General features: G+C 32.9%; 1 protein-coding gene and 1 long non-coding RNA gene across 6 annotated transcripts in view; one reads left to right on the top strand and one right to left on the bottom strand.

Annotated features, from left to right (window-relative positions):
- Positions 1–13,955, top strand: part of LAMA2 (laminin subunit alpha 2) — a 747,833-nt gene that overhangs the window by 584,859 nt on the left and 149,019 nt on the right. For all 5 annotated transcript variants that reach the window (XM_023503203.2, XM_023503202.2, XM_031964285.1 and 2 more), the window contains 2 exons: positions 5,398–5,540; positions 8,363–8,461. In XM_023503203.2, the coding sequence (XP_023358971.1) occupies positions 5,398–5,540; positions 8,363–8,461 (242 nt within the window). The remainder of the gene's footprint in view (positions 1–5,397; positions 5,541–8,362; positions 8,462–13,955) is intronic.
- Positions 1–13,955, bottom strand: part of LOC116423144 — a 45,620-nt gene that overhangs the window by 6,104 nt on the left and 25,561 nt on the right. The gene's annotated exons all lie outside the window — the stretch shown is intronic.

Genomic DNA, 13,955 nt, shown 5'->3' with positions numbered 1-13,955 from the left:
AGCTCTTTAAGTATTCAAACTATTCAAGTATTAGAATTATTAGAAAATCAGTTTTTGTAGGAAGACATGCCTCAGTCTTCTCCAGATTAAACTTCAAGTGTCAATTCTAGCAATGGTAAACCATTGCTAAACTGTCAGAATTATTCATTCTAATTGATGCAATTGATACTCATACAACATTTCCCATCCTTTCCTTCCCTTATAATAAAAAATGAATAAAGTATCCTTAGTTAAAAACAATGAAATGGTATTGTACCACCCCAACACACACACACATACATACACACCCCTTGATCTAAACACCATCTCTAATAATGTTTTCATTTTTAGCAGCTTTTTTCAATATTGGCTTTATGTACAAAACTATATTATATGTCACATCAGTATCACATCCTTCTATTTAAACAACTTTCCTCCCCTTCAAACAAATAAGACAACATTAGCAACATTTTTTTCCCGTTCATACAAAGACAATAGTAACAGCAGGTAAAAACATTTGCTCTTAAACAGTCTGAAATAAATTAAAACTAGCTGTTATATGCCTTTAAAAAATAATGGAGAATTACTGCATTAATAGAAAAAGTTAATAGGAGATAAGGATCTGTAACATTGAGCCATAATAATGAGAAGGAAGGTAATTTTCAAATCTGGGAAACATTAAACTAAAGACATTGATACAGATGAGATGCTACAATTTTTTTTCTAAAATTTGATGATGTTGGGTTAGAAATATTATTTCTGGCTATAAATAAAAATGACTACCCAGAACAGACATTATGGGTATCTTTAAACAGATTAATCAACAATCTTTTTGTACTTACTTCATGCACATTAAGCATATTTTATCATCTATTTCTGTTGTTTTAAAGCACTTTGACTTTTTATTTGAAGGTATGTTAGTAGTAGTTGTTATGCATGGGAGATTGTGGTGAAAATACAATATTTTGTACTAATTGCTAGCTGAAGTATCTATAATACTGACTGCATGATTTTCCCCTTATGTGAGCTTAGCTGTAATGCTCTGAATTTAGCACTGCATTTGTTAATATTAGAAACAAATTTATCTTGACAGTTTTATAGGCAAAGGCTTGGAAACATTTAGTCATGTACAATATAATCATCATCTTGAAATATTTGCTTTTGCTCCTATACATTTTATACACCTTGACTTGTCTTCTCTGCTAAAATAAAAGCCTGATGTTATGCAATTCTTTGGGGGGACTGATTATCAAAAATAGGTATTAATTTACACTGTAGTCAGCCACTGCACAATCAAACTATAATTGTTCACACAATGGGAATACTTCATATCTCTATAAGCTCTTTAAATCTTCTCTATCATGGTAAATTAAATTTGGTTTTAATTTGCATCCCATTTCTAATGTTTATTACAAACCACTTCAACTTTTTGAGGGTATATAAAAGTAGCTTCTTGTTGAAGTGAAATGTTTAGTGTCAGAATAACTAGTAACCCGCATATTTATTTTATATTAAAAATTTAAATTTTTGCCAGTTTAAAAAAATAAATATTGAATTCTCTGGAGTTAGCTAATTTAAAATCTTCCAAGTGGCTGTCATTTCCATAAGTCTTTTTGACCTGTTAGGACAGATGTTGGTATGTAACTTAGAATTTGCTGTAAAACGTACTTTTCACATATGGAAATGTGCCCATACTGTGTTCCTCTTAAAAATAACTGCAGAGAACATAAGACCTGAGTTAATAATAGGTCTTTTGACACAGAGATATAATATAGAATGTATGATTCCTTGAAAGAGCAATTAACCATATTTTCCTTTTAAATAATACAAGAAACCAAAACAAATAGGGGCATGAGATATAGGATGAATATACATGAGAAAAATAAGTATTCCTCCCATTCTAAGTTACCAATTTACTCCACAAAACATCATAGCAAATGAGATCTCACTTTAACATTCCATATAAATTTGCACAGAAAAAAAAAATAAGTCTTTAAACTAATGTGATTAGTTTTCTTTGTAATCCTAAATATTTTCAATTTCTACTTTTAAGAGCATTATTATACAAAGGGTCCATGGGCTTCACCAGACTTTTAAGAGAGGTACATCCTATAGACGCACATATAAAAAATATCTATTTTAAAGAGGGATTGAGAATAAGAGTTACATCAGCCTCTGGTATCATTGCCCATTGGAAAGGAAAAAAAAATTTTTTTTTAAAAGTAACTTTGAATATTTCTAATAGGAAATTTTTTCCCTTTCCTCCTAATCTTTCACTTCAATTCTCATTTTCCCTACTGTTGCGAATGGAATCACTCTTCTATTAATTATAAGATCAAAACTAGGCAATCTTCTTCAACTCTCTTTTTCTCCCATCTCTTATAACCAATAAGTCACTAAGTACCAATGATTTGTCTTTGAAATCTTCTAGTACTTCTGTAGACTTCACACATTGATTAAAACAATGGGCTCTTAGCTTCTCCAAACCTGAGTCATTTGGCTCTAATTTATTCTGTATACTTCTGTCAAGTTAATCTTCATTTCATCCAGTCATTCCCAGATTCGTGTACTTTAAATGGCTACCTAGTAAGTTTAATCAAGTCCACACTCTACATGACTAATTTTTCAAGCTCCTTTATAATTTGAAGCTGCCTTTTCTATCCAAATTTGTCTCTAGCAGGTAAATAATCTAAATTTTGATGAGCTGGCTTCTTTATGCATCTCTACTCAGAAATATCCTTCCCCAGTAGATCCCTCGATCACCCCCAGCTAACACACACGCACACACACACACACACTCACCAATATGTCTGGAATGTTCTTCTTACTTCTCCTTATCTGTTTAGTTCCTACACATCCTTCAGGATTAATCATGCAGTTTTTATTTTAAGGGTATTTTCATTAATAGATACACTTAGTATATAACTTCATTATTTCTATCTTACATGGCAGTCTGGTGAGTTTCCTTTTATATGTCTTTTCTCTGTAATTAGTTGGTAATGTTATAAAATAATAGAAAATTCCATGTTTTCTAATTGCTGGTATACAAATTAATCTGCAGCAAGGTTTTTAACACAAGGTTAAAAAATTTTGTGATAACTTTAATATAATTGCCTTCTTTTCTGATCAATCCTATGAATTTCATTTTATGTATTTAAAAACAGTATTCTGAGTAAGAGGTATTCATCAGACTCCCAAAGCGTTCATCTCACACACGCATACACATTAGTAATCTCTGTTCTAAAGCATTTTTTAAACAAATGGTAAAAGCCTTTACCTTCAAGGATCCTTTAAGAAAAACTGACTCTTCTTTTTCTTCTGTTCACCAGGCAGAAGATGAAAGGATAATGCACACGACAGTAGAGAATTCAGATTTCCCTTCTCTCCTTAACTCTGCAGTATACTTTGAGCTAGGAAGTATAGAGCCTACCTTTTAACATGAATTCTTCTAACCAAAGAGGATTTGTTACTTGAGAATGGGGAATGTAATTGGTATTTTTTTCACTGGGTTACAAATCAAAAGACTAGAGATGTAGATATGAAAGGGATTTTAGAAGCTATCTGGTCAACTCTCTCATTTTATAGATGTAGAAATTGAGTCCCACATAGAAGTGACTTGCTTACAACCCCACATTGGCAGCATGGGCTTCAAATTTAAATCTTCTGATTCTAAATCCAACAGTTTTTCCACTGTTCCTCTTATCCCAATTAGATCAAAATTAGTAAGCACAGAGATGGCTACTTAAGAAATACTTAAATTCATTTCAATTAGATTGGTGAAATAATTAGTCATTCCCTCTTGAAATGTACAACCTGGTTGCCTTCCACATTTCCCTTATCATCTCCTTAAAACATACTCAGGATAGAAGAGTAGAAAAGTCCTAGTTACCCATTTCAACTCTCACCTCAGTGCTGTTGATCCTTTACACAGTCAGTAAAACACAAGCCTATGAAGTCCTAGAGAGTAACACCTGGAAGAAACTGATTCATTAAATAGTCTACTGGGCAGGTTTAAGATACATGAAAACTGATCTGTAACTCATCTAGAACTGCTGCTCCTATGGCAGAATCATCTTCTATACCCTTCTCAATGTCTACAGGAAGAAGTCAATGGTTTCCTAGCCAACAGGCAGCTCAGAAGGATCTATTGAATGAAATAATTAAATTCTTACCACTTTAAGGTATAATCCAAGGTCTCTCCAAATCTGAATGTTTTCCATTTCATTTGACTCCTTGTTCCTCTCAACTTAGACACATACACACAACATAGATGCATCATACTCACATAAATATAGTATATACATAATGATATGTAGACATTCAATTCTCATGATCTTCCTACAATTATCTCTATGTCACCACTGGATGATCTTGAAAAAAAATGTGAAATTATTGAAAATTATTGAATATTAAATCATAAAATTATTATAAAAACAATTATTTTTAAAGGTTCTTTCCTATGAGTGAAATAATATTATTTGCGGAAAAAAAAATAATGTTAACTATAGGTCTTATCAGGAAAGGATAAATCAAGCATATCACCCTTCCACAAAAAGTTATTCTTGAATTTATGCTAGTTCTTCCTAGGCATTTACAGAAGCAGCAAAATAGTTGTCAACATTTCTAAATACTTGAACTAAATATGAATTGTTACGTGCCCTTAGCAATTGTTTATCTACAAGGCTGCATATGGTACTCTGCAATGCTAGCAAATGTTTCATCTTTCTTTCCATTTATGGTTGGTAAGGTGCCCAGAGGCTAAGAAGTAATGGCTGACCCCTGAATTTATACATACAACAAAAATATAAAAGAATGAAGATGATCCTTAAATGCTTCAACATGAAAAACTTGTTGTTTCATTTTTATTTATTATTCTCTCTCCAATTGACCCGAGGCCAAGTAGTTGTGCAAGATTTGAATGTGTAAGACATGAAACATGTGGAGACTAAATGGTTGTATATATCCTGAAGAGCAATCTAATGTAGTACATTACAACTTTAGTTGCTTTTTAGGCTGCCTATAATCTTTGTGATTCACCAGCTGTTCAAAGATTTCTTTTAGATTGCTCATGTGTGGGTTTGTGTGGAGTGGTCCATAGCATGAAATGTTCTTATTTCTCACCTCTCTTAAATAGTCCCCTTTCTTCTCAGGTATCTTAAGTTTACTTATTTCATTTTTTGACTTATATCATCATTCTACATTATCAAGTTCTGTGCAATAAGGCATTTCTATTCCCTTGTTGCTATTTTCATCTCTTTCAACTGCCATGCATTTGTTGGGGTTAATTATCTGAGATGAGTAGCATTATCTTTCACAGAAATATATGTGAGTTGTAAAATATTTCAGAGCTAAAATCCTTGAACATCTGCCTCAGACATTTAGCAGAAGTAAATATTCATTGTCACTTTCCTTTCACAGTTTGTGGTGATGAATGTACAGGACTCCTTCTCAGTGACTTGGCTCGCCTTGAGCAGATGGCTGTTAGCATCAACCTTACTGGCCCACTGCCTGCACCATATAAAATGCTATACAATTTTGAAAATGTGACTCAGGAGCTAAAGGTATGTTTGCAAGGCTATGTAGTCATAATGAGTGCCAAGTACAATACAAAAGCAGGGTTACAATAAAGATCTATTGCCATGTTTTGGTAAGTAATAACTGTCCTGTTTGCTTTTTCTGCTTATTTTAAAAATGTTCTTATCTGAGGAATGCAAAGTAGTTCCTTGATGGTGATTTCAATTTCTTTATGAGGTCAGTTGGAGGTAGTTAAATGGTATAACTTATTATTAAGCTCTGCGTTTATGATCACCTATTTGTTTGGATTCAAAGAGATGGTAATGAATGTGATTAGAATAAAATGCACACAGGTGAGATAATTAAAGAAGATATGATGAAGAGTTACAGAGGTTTTGAAAAGCATTTTCTTCCATAGAAAGTATGTGAAACAGCTTATGAAGGAAAGGAAAAAGGATGCAGGGTCATTAAATTGGAAGAAATGTAGAGAGGAGGAAAAAGACCATGACTTGGTGTGCTCAATATGCTCCTTAATATTGATAAATGATGTGACCTTTCAAGTTTGCAGAACATTTATGCACATTAACTCATTTGATTCTCACAATAAGTTTATGAGGTAGCAATGAATCAACAAATATTTATTAAGTTAGGTAAGCCTACTATGTGCCAGGCATTGTGCTAAGCTCTGGAGTTACAAAAGGAATAGGAATATGTAATTTGTAATTTGTAAAATAAAAAGGATAGTCCCTATCCTTAAGAAACTTACAATATAATGGGAGAGACAATACATAAATAAATATGTGCAAGAAAATTATACACAAGATAAAAATGGGAAAGAGTTAATATGTAATGCCAGAGAAACTGAGGCAAAACACAAATTAGTTTTTAATCTATATTAATTGTGTAGAGTTTAGACTAGCCAACCAGTATGGGACTCATGTCCAAAAATTATTCCACCCTGAGCAACTGAATCAGGAATCTTTTATAACTAACTAGGGTTTGTGAACAGAATAAACCTAAATATACAATTTTATAGGGGAAACAAAGGCAGATAGGGAGGACTAGGATACTGGGTGAGTGGACAAGTCATAATTCCAGAAAAGGATCATAACTTAGTCCTGACAGGATAAGGGTCAAGATAAGAAGGTCTGGGGCAGGAGATAGCAAGATGAGGGGCAATACTCAAATGGAGGGGGAATTAAACTAGCAAGGATCAAGATAATGCACTTGGATTTTATAACACAATGGAATGTAAAGTGGCCAAAGCTTCAAGGTTTTTCCTGACTCAATTCTCCCAGTCCTAATGGCAAGGAAAAAAGGTGGGGAACTATGATAATTTTACTCAGGACATAGAAATTCAGGGCATAACCGATAAGGATTCCTGCAGGCTAATTATTATTATCTATTGAACATATTTTGCTGTTTTTCTATGTATTTTGTTAAATTTGTTCTCAATTACCTTTTAATCTGGTCCAGGGCCACACTAGGAAGTTTTTCCACCCATCTTATTTCATACCTCTGGGTTTAAGCCCTAACTCTAAGATAATGAAATAAGCTTAAGTTAAAAAATAAACTTTATGATGGTAGAGATATGATTAGACAGTTTATCTGCAGTAAATCAGGATTTTAGTGGCTTGAAAGAAGAAAATAAGCATTAATTAAGCACCTATTGGGTGCTAAGCACAATCACAATACAGGATGACTCCCTGACATCCTGACAGGATGACATTTTCTCAGTAGGCCATTGTCTCTGTTATTAGTGGTACTAACTACTTGCTATTCCTAGCACAAAACTCTCTTGTCTTCAAAGCCTGGGCATTTTCACAGACTGGAGTGTCTTCCTCCTTAAGCTACCACCTGGTTTCCTTCCAGGACAAGCTAAAATATTACCTTCTACAAGAAGCCTTTCCCAATATCCCTTATTTCTAGGGTCTTCTTTGTATTGATGATCTCCAATTTATCTCATACACACACATATATATATTTACACATACACACATACATATATATGTAAATATAAAATTTGTTGTTTGCATGTTGTCTACTCCATTAGATTATGAGGAGGTTAAAAATACCCCCAGCATTTAACACAGTGTCTGGTATATAAGTGCTTATTGACAGCCTATCCCTGAAGCTATCCTCTTTAAGTATGTATTGCTTTTTTGAATATAATAGTGACCATTCATTTTATATGTGCAAGCAACATGAAACTAGAGGATAGGGATTTAAGAGAGAAATAGAGATTTCAATGGAAGGAAACAAGTTTCATCATTGAGTCACAGAACATTATAGATCCCAACTAAAACCCCACCTTTTCTGGAACCTTTCCCCAAACTCTCATAAGTTTAATGCCTTCCCTCTGTTAGTTATTTCCTATTTATCCTACAGGTAGATGAATAGATATATACACATATACATATATATGTATATATATTTGCTCATGTATTGTCTCCATTTAATGTAAGCTCCTTTGAGGGCAGGGACCATGTTTTGATTTTTTTTTTCAATCTCCAGCACTTAGCACATAGAAAGCACTTAATAAATGTTTATTGATTAAAGCATTGCATTTGGATTTTGCATTGGAGCACAAGAATGTTAAGAAAAAGAAGAGACAAGATAGTTTAATCATTCATCCATATAAAAGGAAAGGATTGGATAGGTTAGACTCTTTCCATTCTTTCCCTTCAGAACTATGATCCATAGTTACATACTGATTATATGAATAACTTGGTATTAGATTTAGAGATGGTTGAATTTAGTTTCGTAGTAAGACAATACTTCCTATTGTCATTGTTAAATGATCACCTCCCAATTACTGATCACTATTTTCACTGTTCACTGAAAGGCATTTGAAATAAATATTTTTCAGCATTTGTTGTCACCTCAGAGGGCACCAGAGAGACTTCTTCAACTGGCAGAGAGCAATCTGAATACACTGGTGACAGAAATGGATGAACTTCTCACTAGAGTAAGTGTGCAGAAGGAGTACTTTGGGTCTCTTTGAAATATAAAATCTAAGAAAACATCAAATAAGTGGAAGGAAAAATTTGTTTTTGTTTTTAAAATTGTTTCCCCAATAATTATTGTTGTTCATTTTGTCAATGAAGAATAAGAAACATCACAAAGAAATGTTCTCTTTCTAATTGCTATTACTTCCAACTACAGATCATTGAGATGCAGTTAGGCATATTGCTTTTGACTCATAGCACGATGAGTAATCATCAGCAGATATGACTGTTGGATGTTTCGGGGGTGGAAGAGATGGTTAATTATAGGAGATCAAAAGACATTATGTTGAAAAGTGGAGGAGGTGAAAGTAGTATCAATTTCTTTAAAAGAACTATCTGTTTGGAGATCTTTCTAATGGCATTATATAATTTCTAAAAATAAAAAAAAATTTTAAAAAAAGTAACCTAAATTCCAGCAATATAGTAATAGATTTTATATTTGAATGTTTTTCTTTCTAAACTTGGGGAGGGGGATTTAGAGAGATCTAAATGTCAAAACAATATACAAATGCAGATTCTGTAACTTATCATTTTAAGTGAATTGCCTGGGGCATTTAGAAATTAAATGACTTACTCTGGGTCTCTCAGCCAGTACATGTCAGAGACAGTATTTGAACCCATGCCATTTCTGCACTATATTACTGAATTATTGCAATCAAAGCAACAAGTATAAGAACAAAAAATGTGGAAAGACTTTAATGAAATAAGATAAGGTGGAAAAGGCCTATATACTAACTACCACTATGTAAAGAAAAGTGATTAAAAAGAAATGGACAAGGAATCCTGATGAAAAGACTCAGAGGGAATAAAAGAAAAAATTGTAAAATTTGATTGATTGATTAATTTATATTAATTTAAATATAAGCAATTATCAGTTCATTTGGTTATAGTAATAGCCAAGTTTTGGGTACAATACTTAATTTTTTAAGTTAAATAAATAAAAAGTCAGGGGAAATAAGCAGCAAAACAAAACATTTTGAAATTATTTTCAAGGGCAGCAATCCTAAGTTTGGATTCTGCCATACTCTCATTGTGGGATTTCTTCTTCCTATAAGTATTCTTTGTCAAACTTTTGTTTACAAACTAAAGTTAATTTTGCTTCTGTATGAATTTTGTTGTTTTTATGAAGTCCTCCCTTTTGGATGCTGGAAGACACTAAAGGATAGCACAAAATATGAGTAAGCAGTCATTCACTAGGAATATTTGTTCAGGCATTAGATCAGAGTAAGAAACTTAGAATAGGGCTTTTCTCCCATGCCACCTGTTCCCTCATTTATCTCTTCCTTCTTCCTTTCCCCCTCTCCCTTCTGAATTGGACATTTAACTAACTGCATCTTGTTACAATAATTAGCTTATTGATGTATAGATTAAATAAAGCTTTCAGTTCCGATTTCGGGCATGGTTTTAGAATTATTAATTTCAAAACAGAGCTCTTGAGCTCCAATATCAGGTATATATTATCTAGCTATTGGCCGGAGATTTGCATCTTTCTCTTTTTTAAATTTGTATATATTTCAGCTAGCCATCAAGAATAGATTTCCACTTCAATTGGGTGTATAAAAAGTATAGCATACAACTTTCCTGAAACTCAGACTAAAAAAAAAAATGGGTTAATGAATAGCAAGAAAGCAAACTATATGCAAATAAATAAGAATAAATGGACATGGAGAGGGAAGTTGAAAAGAAAATAGCCTTTGGGATCTTCTCATAACTTTTAAAGGGACTACTATCCTCAGGCTCCTTCTGAATTCTTTGTTCCAAAAAGTAAAAATAAAAGATACCAAGACAACCTCCACTCCTAATTATCTCATTGACTTTCACATCTTTTCAGTTCACCTTTTTTAATTTCTGGCAGAAGCAAACACCATCTTCTTCCATTACATGCTTCCTAGCCCCTCCCAAATAATCATTTACTAATTGGTGGATTGCCCTCTGTTATTGTTGCCTCAATTTAGCTCCTTAAATCCTCAAGAAGGTGGATAGAGACTTTGACCACCCCCAGCAGTCATTCAACTTTTCTCCAAAAATACAACAAAAAGTGAAATTCTACCCTAGCTTTCTTGGCTCTGAACCCTCCTACCCCCCAGCCACCACTTCCAAGCCTCATGCTTATTTGTGTGATAGTCTTTGTCCCCAGAGACAAGAGAAAATGACACTCTGTTTTAAAGCACCTCATCTCCTTCTATTCCTGGCACAACTAGAGAGATTCAAACCTGCCTGAAGGCTTCTTTGTTGGCAGAAACCAACATGAGGGGGCATTCCAGGTTATTTTTCCTTGATAGAAAAGTAGCATACCAGGATGGCACCTGGGCTACAGGATAAATGCATTAAGAGCTCCCAAACATTCATTGTGATTTGACACTTTTGTTATTTCTCCCAAGAAATAAAGTGATTTTTTTTTCTTTCTAAATGTCATTTTCCTCACATATTTACGTTCATGCTGTACTCAATACATATGCTATGCACATAGTACCATCTTAATAAATATTTCAGTAAGTATTCTTCTGTTTATTGTAGTACTTAATTCTGTTCAAGATTCCTAAATGTCTGAGGAAGTACAAAGCCAGAAAAATCACAAGATATTTTGTTATTTTCAAAATGCACCAAAACCTTTTTAGAGGCACATAAGGAAAAGTTGTCAGACTTATTAAGAAAAACACCATTAATAGTCTTGCTTGCAAGATGATTTTTTCCTTCTTTAATATAAAACATTCATACTTATTATCATGGATTTTTGCCATGTGGAGCTCTGTTTATGATTAGTAATGAGAAACAAAAAAATGCTTGATTTAAAACCCAGTTTAGTTATCACTATGAATATATCAAAGAAACCTACAGAAAAGAGGAGGAAAAAGGGAAGAGGAATGTATCTTTAGAGAAAACCAAAGTATTTAAAATATATTTAAACATGAAAATGAATTCCTACATACTATTTGGAAATTAAGGTTTTTTTTTAATTTATTAGTAATTATTGTATTTCAAAACTTGCCAAAAAAGAAAGATTTTAACATAGAGAAAAGGAGAAAGAAAATAACATAAAGCCTGCCATCTTGTGGTTAGGATATTACTAGAAGGAAACAGAGCAATGAGCTAAAGGAATTCAAGTCATAGGAAGGAAAACATTCTGTCCTAGACACATAATATAAAACATTGTATTGGTAATATAATTGAACACCTAAGATGTCTGGCTTTACATCCTATTTCTGATATGTTCTAGCTATGAATCTCTCAGTGCTCTTGTCAACTTTCATTTTTTTTTACCAAACAGTATTGATAAAGTTTTCTCACTCAGCAGCATGCCTATCAATGAATTCACAGTAAATAGAGTTCTAAATCAGAAATCAGAAAGATCTAAGTTCAAATCCATCCTCAGATACTTATTAGCCATGTAATCTTGGGCAAGACTCTTTACCTGTCAGTCTCATTTTTATCAACTGTAAATGGAGATAATAAGAATATCTACCTAACAATGTTCTAATGAGTACTTTACAAATCCTAAAGAGCTATATAAATACCAGTTATTATAATTATTCTCTATCCATAATTACATAATTGACTTCAAATATAATTTGGTTCAAAAACTCATCCTATAGATTCTGAAATGTCTAAATCAATGAAATGAAGCATCAGCTCTGAATAAACTTAGCTTTTGGCCTAGGTAATGAACTATGTATCTAACAACAAACTAACCTATTCATAAGTGAAGAGATAAGCAACAGGTTTACCAAAAGAGAGGTGATGAATTTTTCAGCCACAACAACTCATGAAATCATTTATTAGAATGTGAATAGGATGCAGTGTGTGTTCATTGAGAAAGTACTAATTAAATTAGGCATTCTTAAAATGCTGGAATATAACATGTTATAGAATATGTATTGATGCTATGCAGATGGAGCACAAGGTTTACCATTCTGGAAAATCTAATTATAGTACCAGCAAAAAGATTATATCTCTATTTTCTAAGGACTGTATGGAGAGGAGAGCCTCATCACGTTAGGTTGTGCATTTATCAATGAATTTTTAACTATGGTGATCCATGAAATGAAGGGAGATACAAATGGGTACCCAGTGCTAGATTGCTTCATTCCAATTCTAGAGTGACTCTAGCTAAACAATAGAAGGGGAAGAGAATGCTCTCAATCCCATTGGTTTTAGAAAATGAACACTGGTTTATTTGCCAGTGCTATAATTTTGAGATACTTTTACAGGGAACAATGTGTTATGTATTGTCTCTCTAGAAGATTACAAATACATGGAAATATTGAAATATAGCTATGCCCACAGATAGAACAGTCATGTGGAGAATATAAAGCCATGCAATAAGGAACTTGGCAAATTTGCTTAGATCCCAAAGTAGGAGGAGTAAAATATGAATATAGATGGACTTAGGAAATGAAAATGAAAAATAACAATAATAATAAGTATTTAGAAAGCTCTTATTTAGCATAGACAATAGGATTTCTCTTTTTATACAGACTATATTATATAGAAAGAAATTATTTATATACAGAAGCAACATTCCACATAAGTTCAGTGAAATTGAGGCTAGAACACTTTTCAAAATCTCAGAAACAAAAATCTTTTTGAATGCACATTAAAATTCATATCCCAAGAAGCCTTTTGTAATCAACTAAGACTTCATACCTTTGTATCCATATGTTATTCTAGTAATATTTTAAAAGTTTTTGGTCAGTCTGCATATTTTACCATCTTGCCTCCTTATAAGATTATAAAATCTTTTAATATAAGGACCACAGTCAATCTAAATTACATAAATTCCCTCATTATCCAATACAAAATCTTGTATGATAAAATGAAGTAAGGAAATGTTTGAAAATGAGAAGTAATCAGGATAAAAGTGCTGTTACAAAAACTTTAAAAGCAATGAATTTCAAATTATGACTGGCCATAGAGAGTAGATAAAGGCAAATGAATACTGAAACTATATTATTAATGATAAGTAATTACCAAAGATTTGAAAATTATAATTTAGAAGACATATAACAAGAGGAAGAAAAAGAACAGCTAGGTAGAGCACTAACTCTAAAGTCAAGAGGACCCACGGTCAAATCCTGCCTTACACATGTACTACCTGTGTGCCCCTTAACAAGTCACTTACCTCTGGTTGCCTAAAAAGGTGGAGTGAGGGAAAGAGAAAATAGGGATGCACAAAAAGATATCATTTCAGAGTATTCTAGAAAGATGTCAAATGGGTGTTTTTGAAATTGTCATGGAGGAAATGTATACCTACATTAAATTACACTGTATATCTCCTAGTGATGTATGTCCTCTACCAATGCAGGTCAGTACCAATTTGAAACATAATCTTAGAAAGTTATCAGGGACATTGAAGCTTTGCAGTTTACTCTGGGACATACAACTAGTAGGTGTCACAGACAAGACTTGGATTCATATCTTCCTGATTCTGAGATCAGCTTTATATTCTTTCTGTCC

This window comes from Sarcophilus harrisii, chromosome 4 (assembly GCF_902635505.1).
Source record: "Sarcophilus harrisii chromosome 4, mSarHar1.11, whole genome shotgun sequence".
Lineage (NCBI taxonomy): Eukaryota > Metazoa > Chordata > Mammalia > Dasyuromorphia > Dasyuridae > Sarcophilus > Sarcophilus harrisii.
This window is presented reverse-complemented; position numbering and strand designations above follow the sequence as displayed.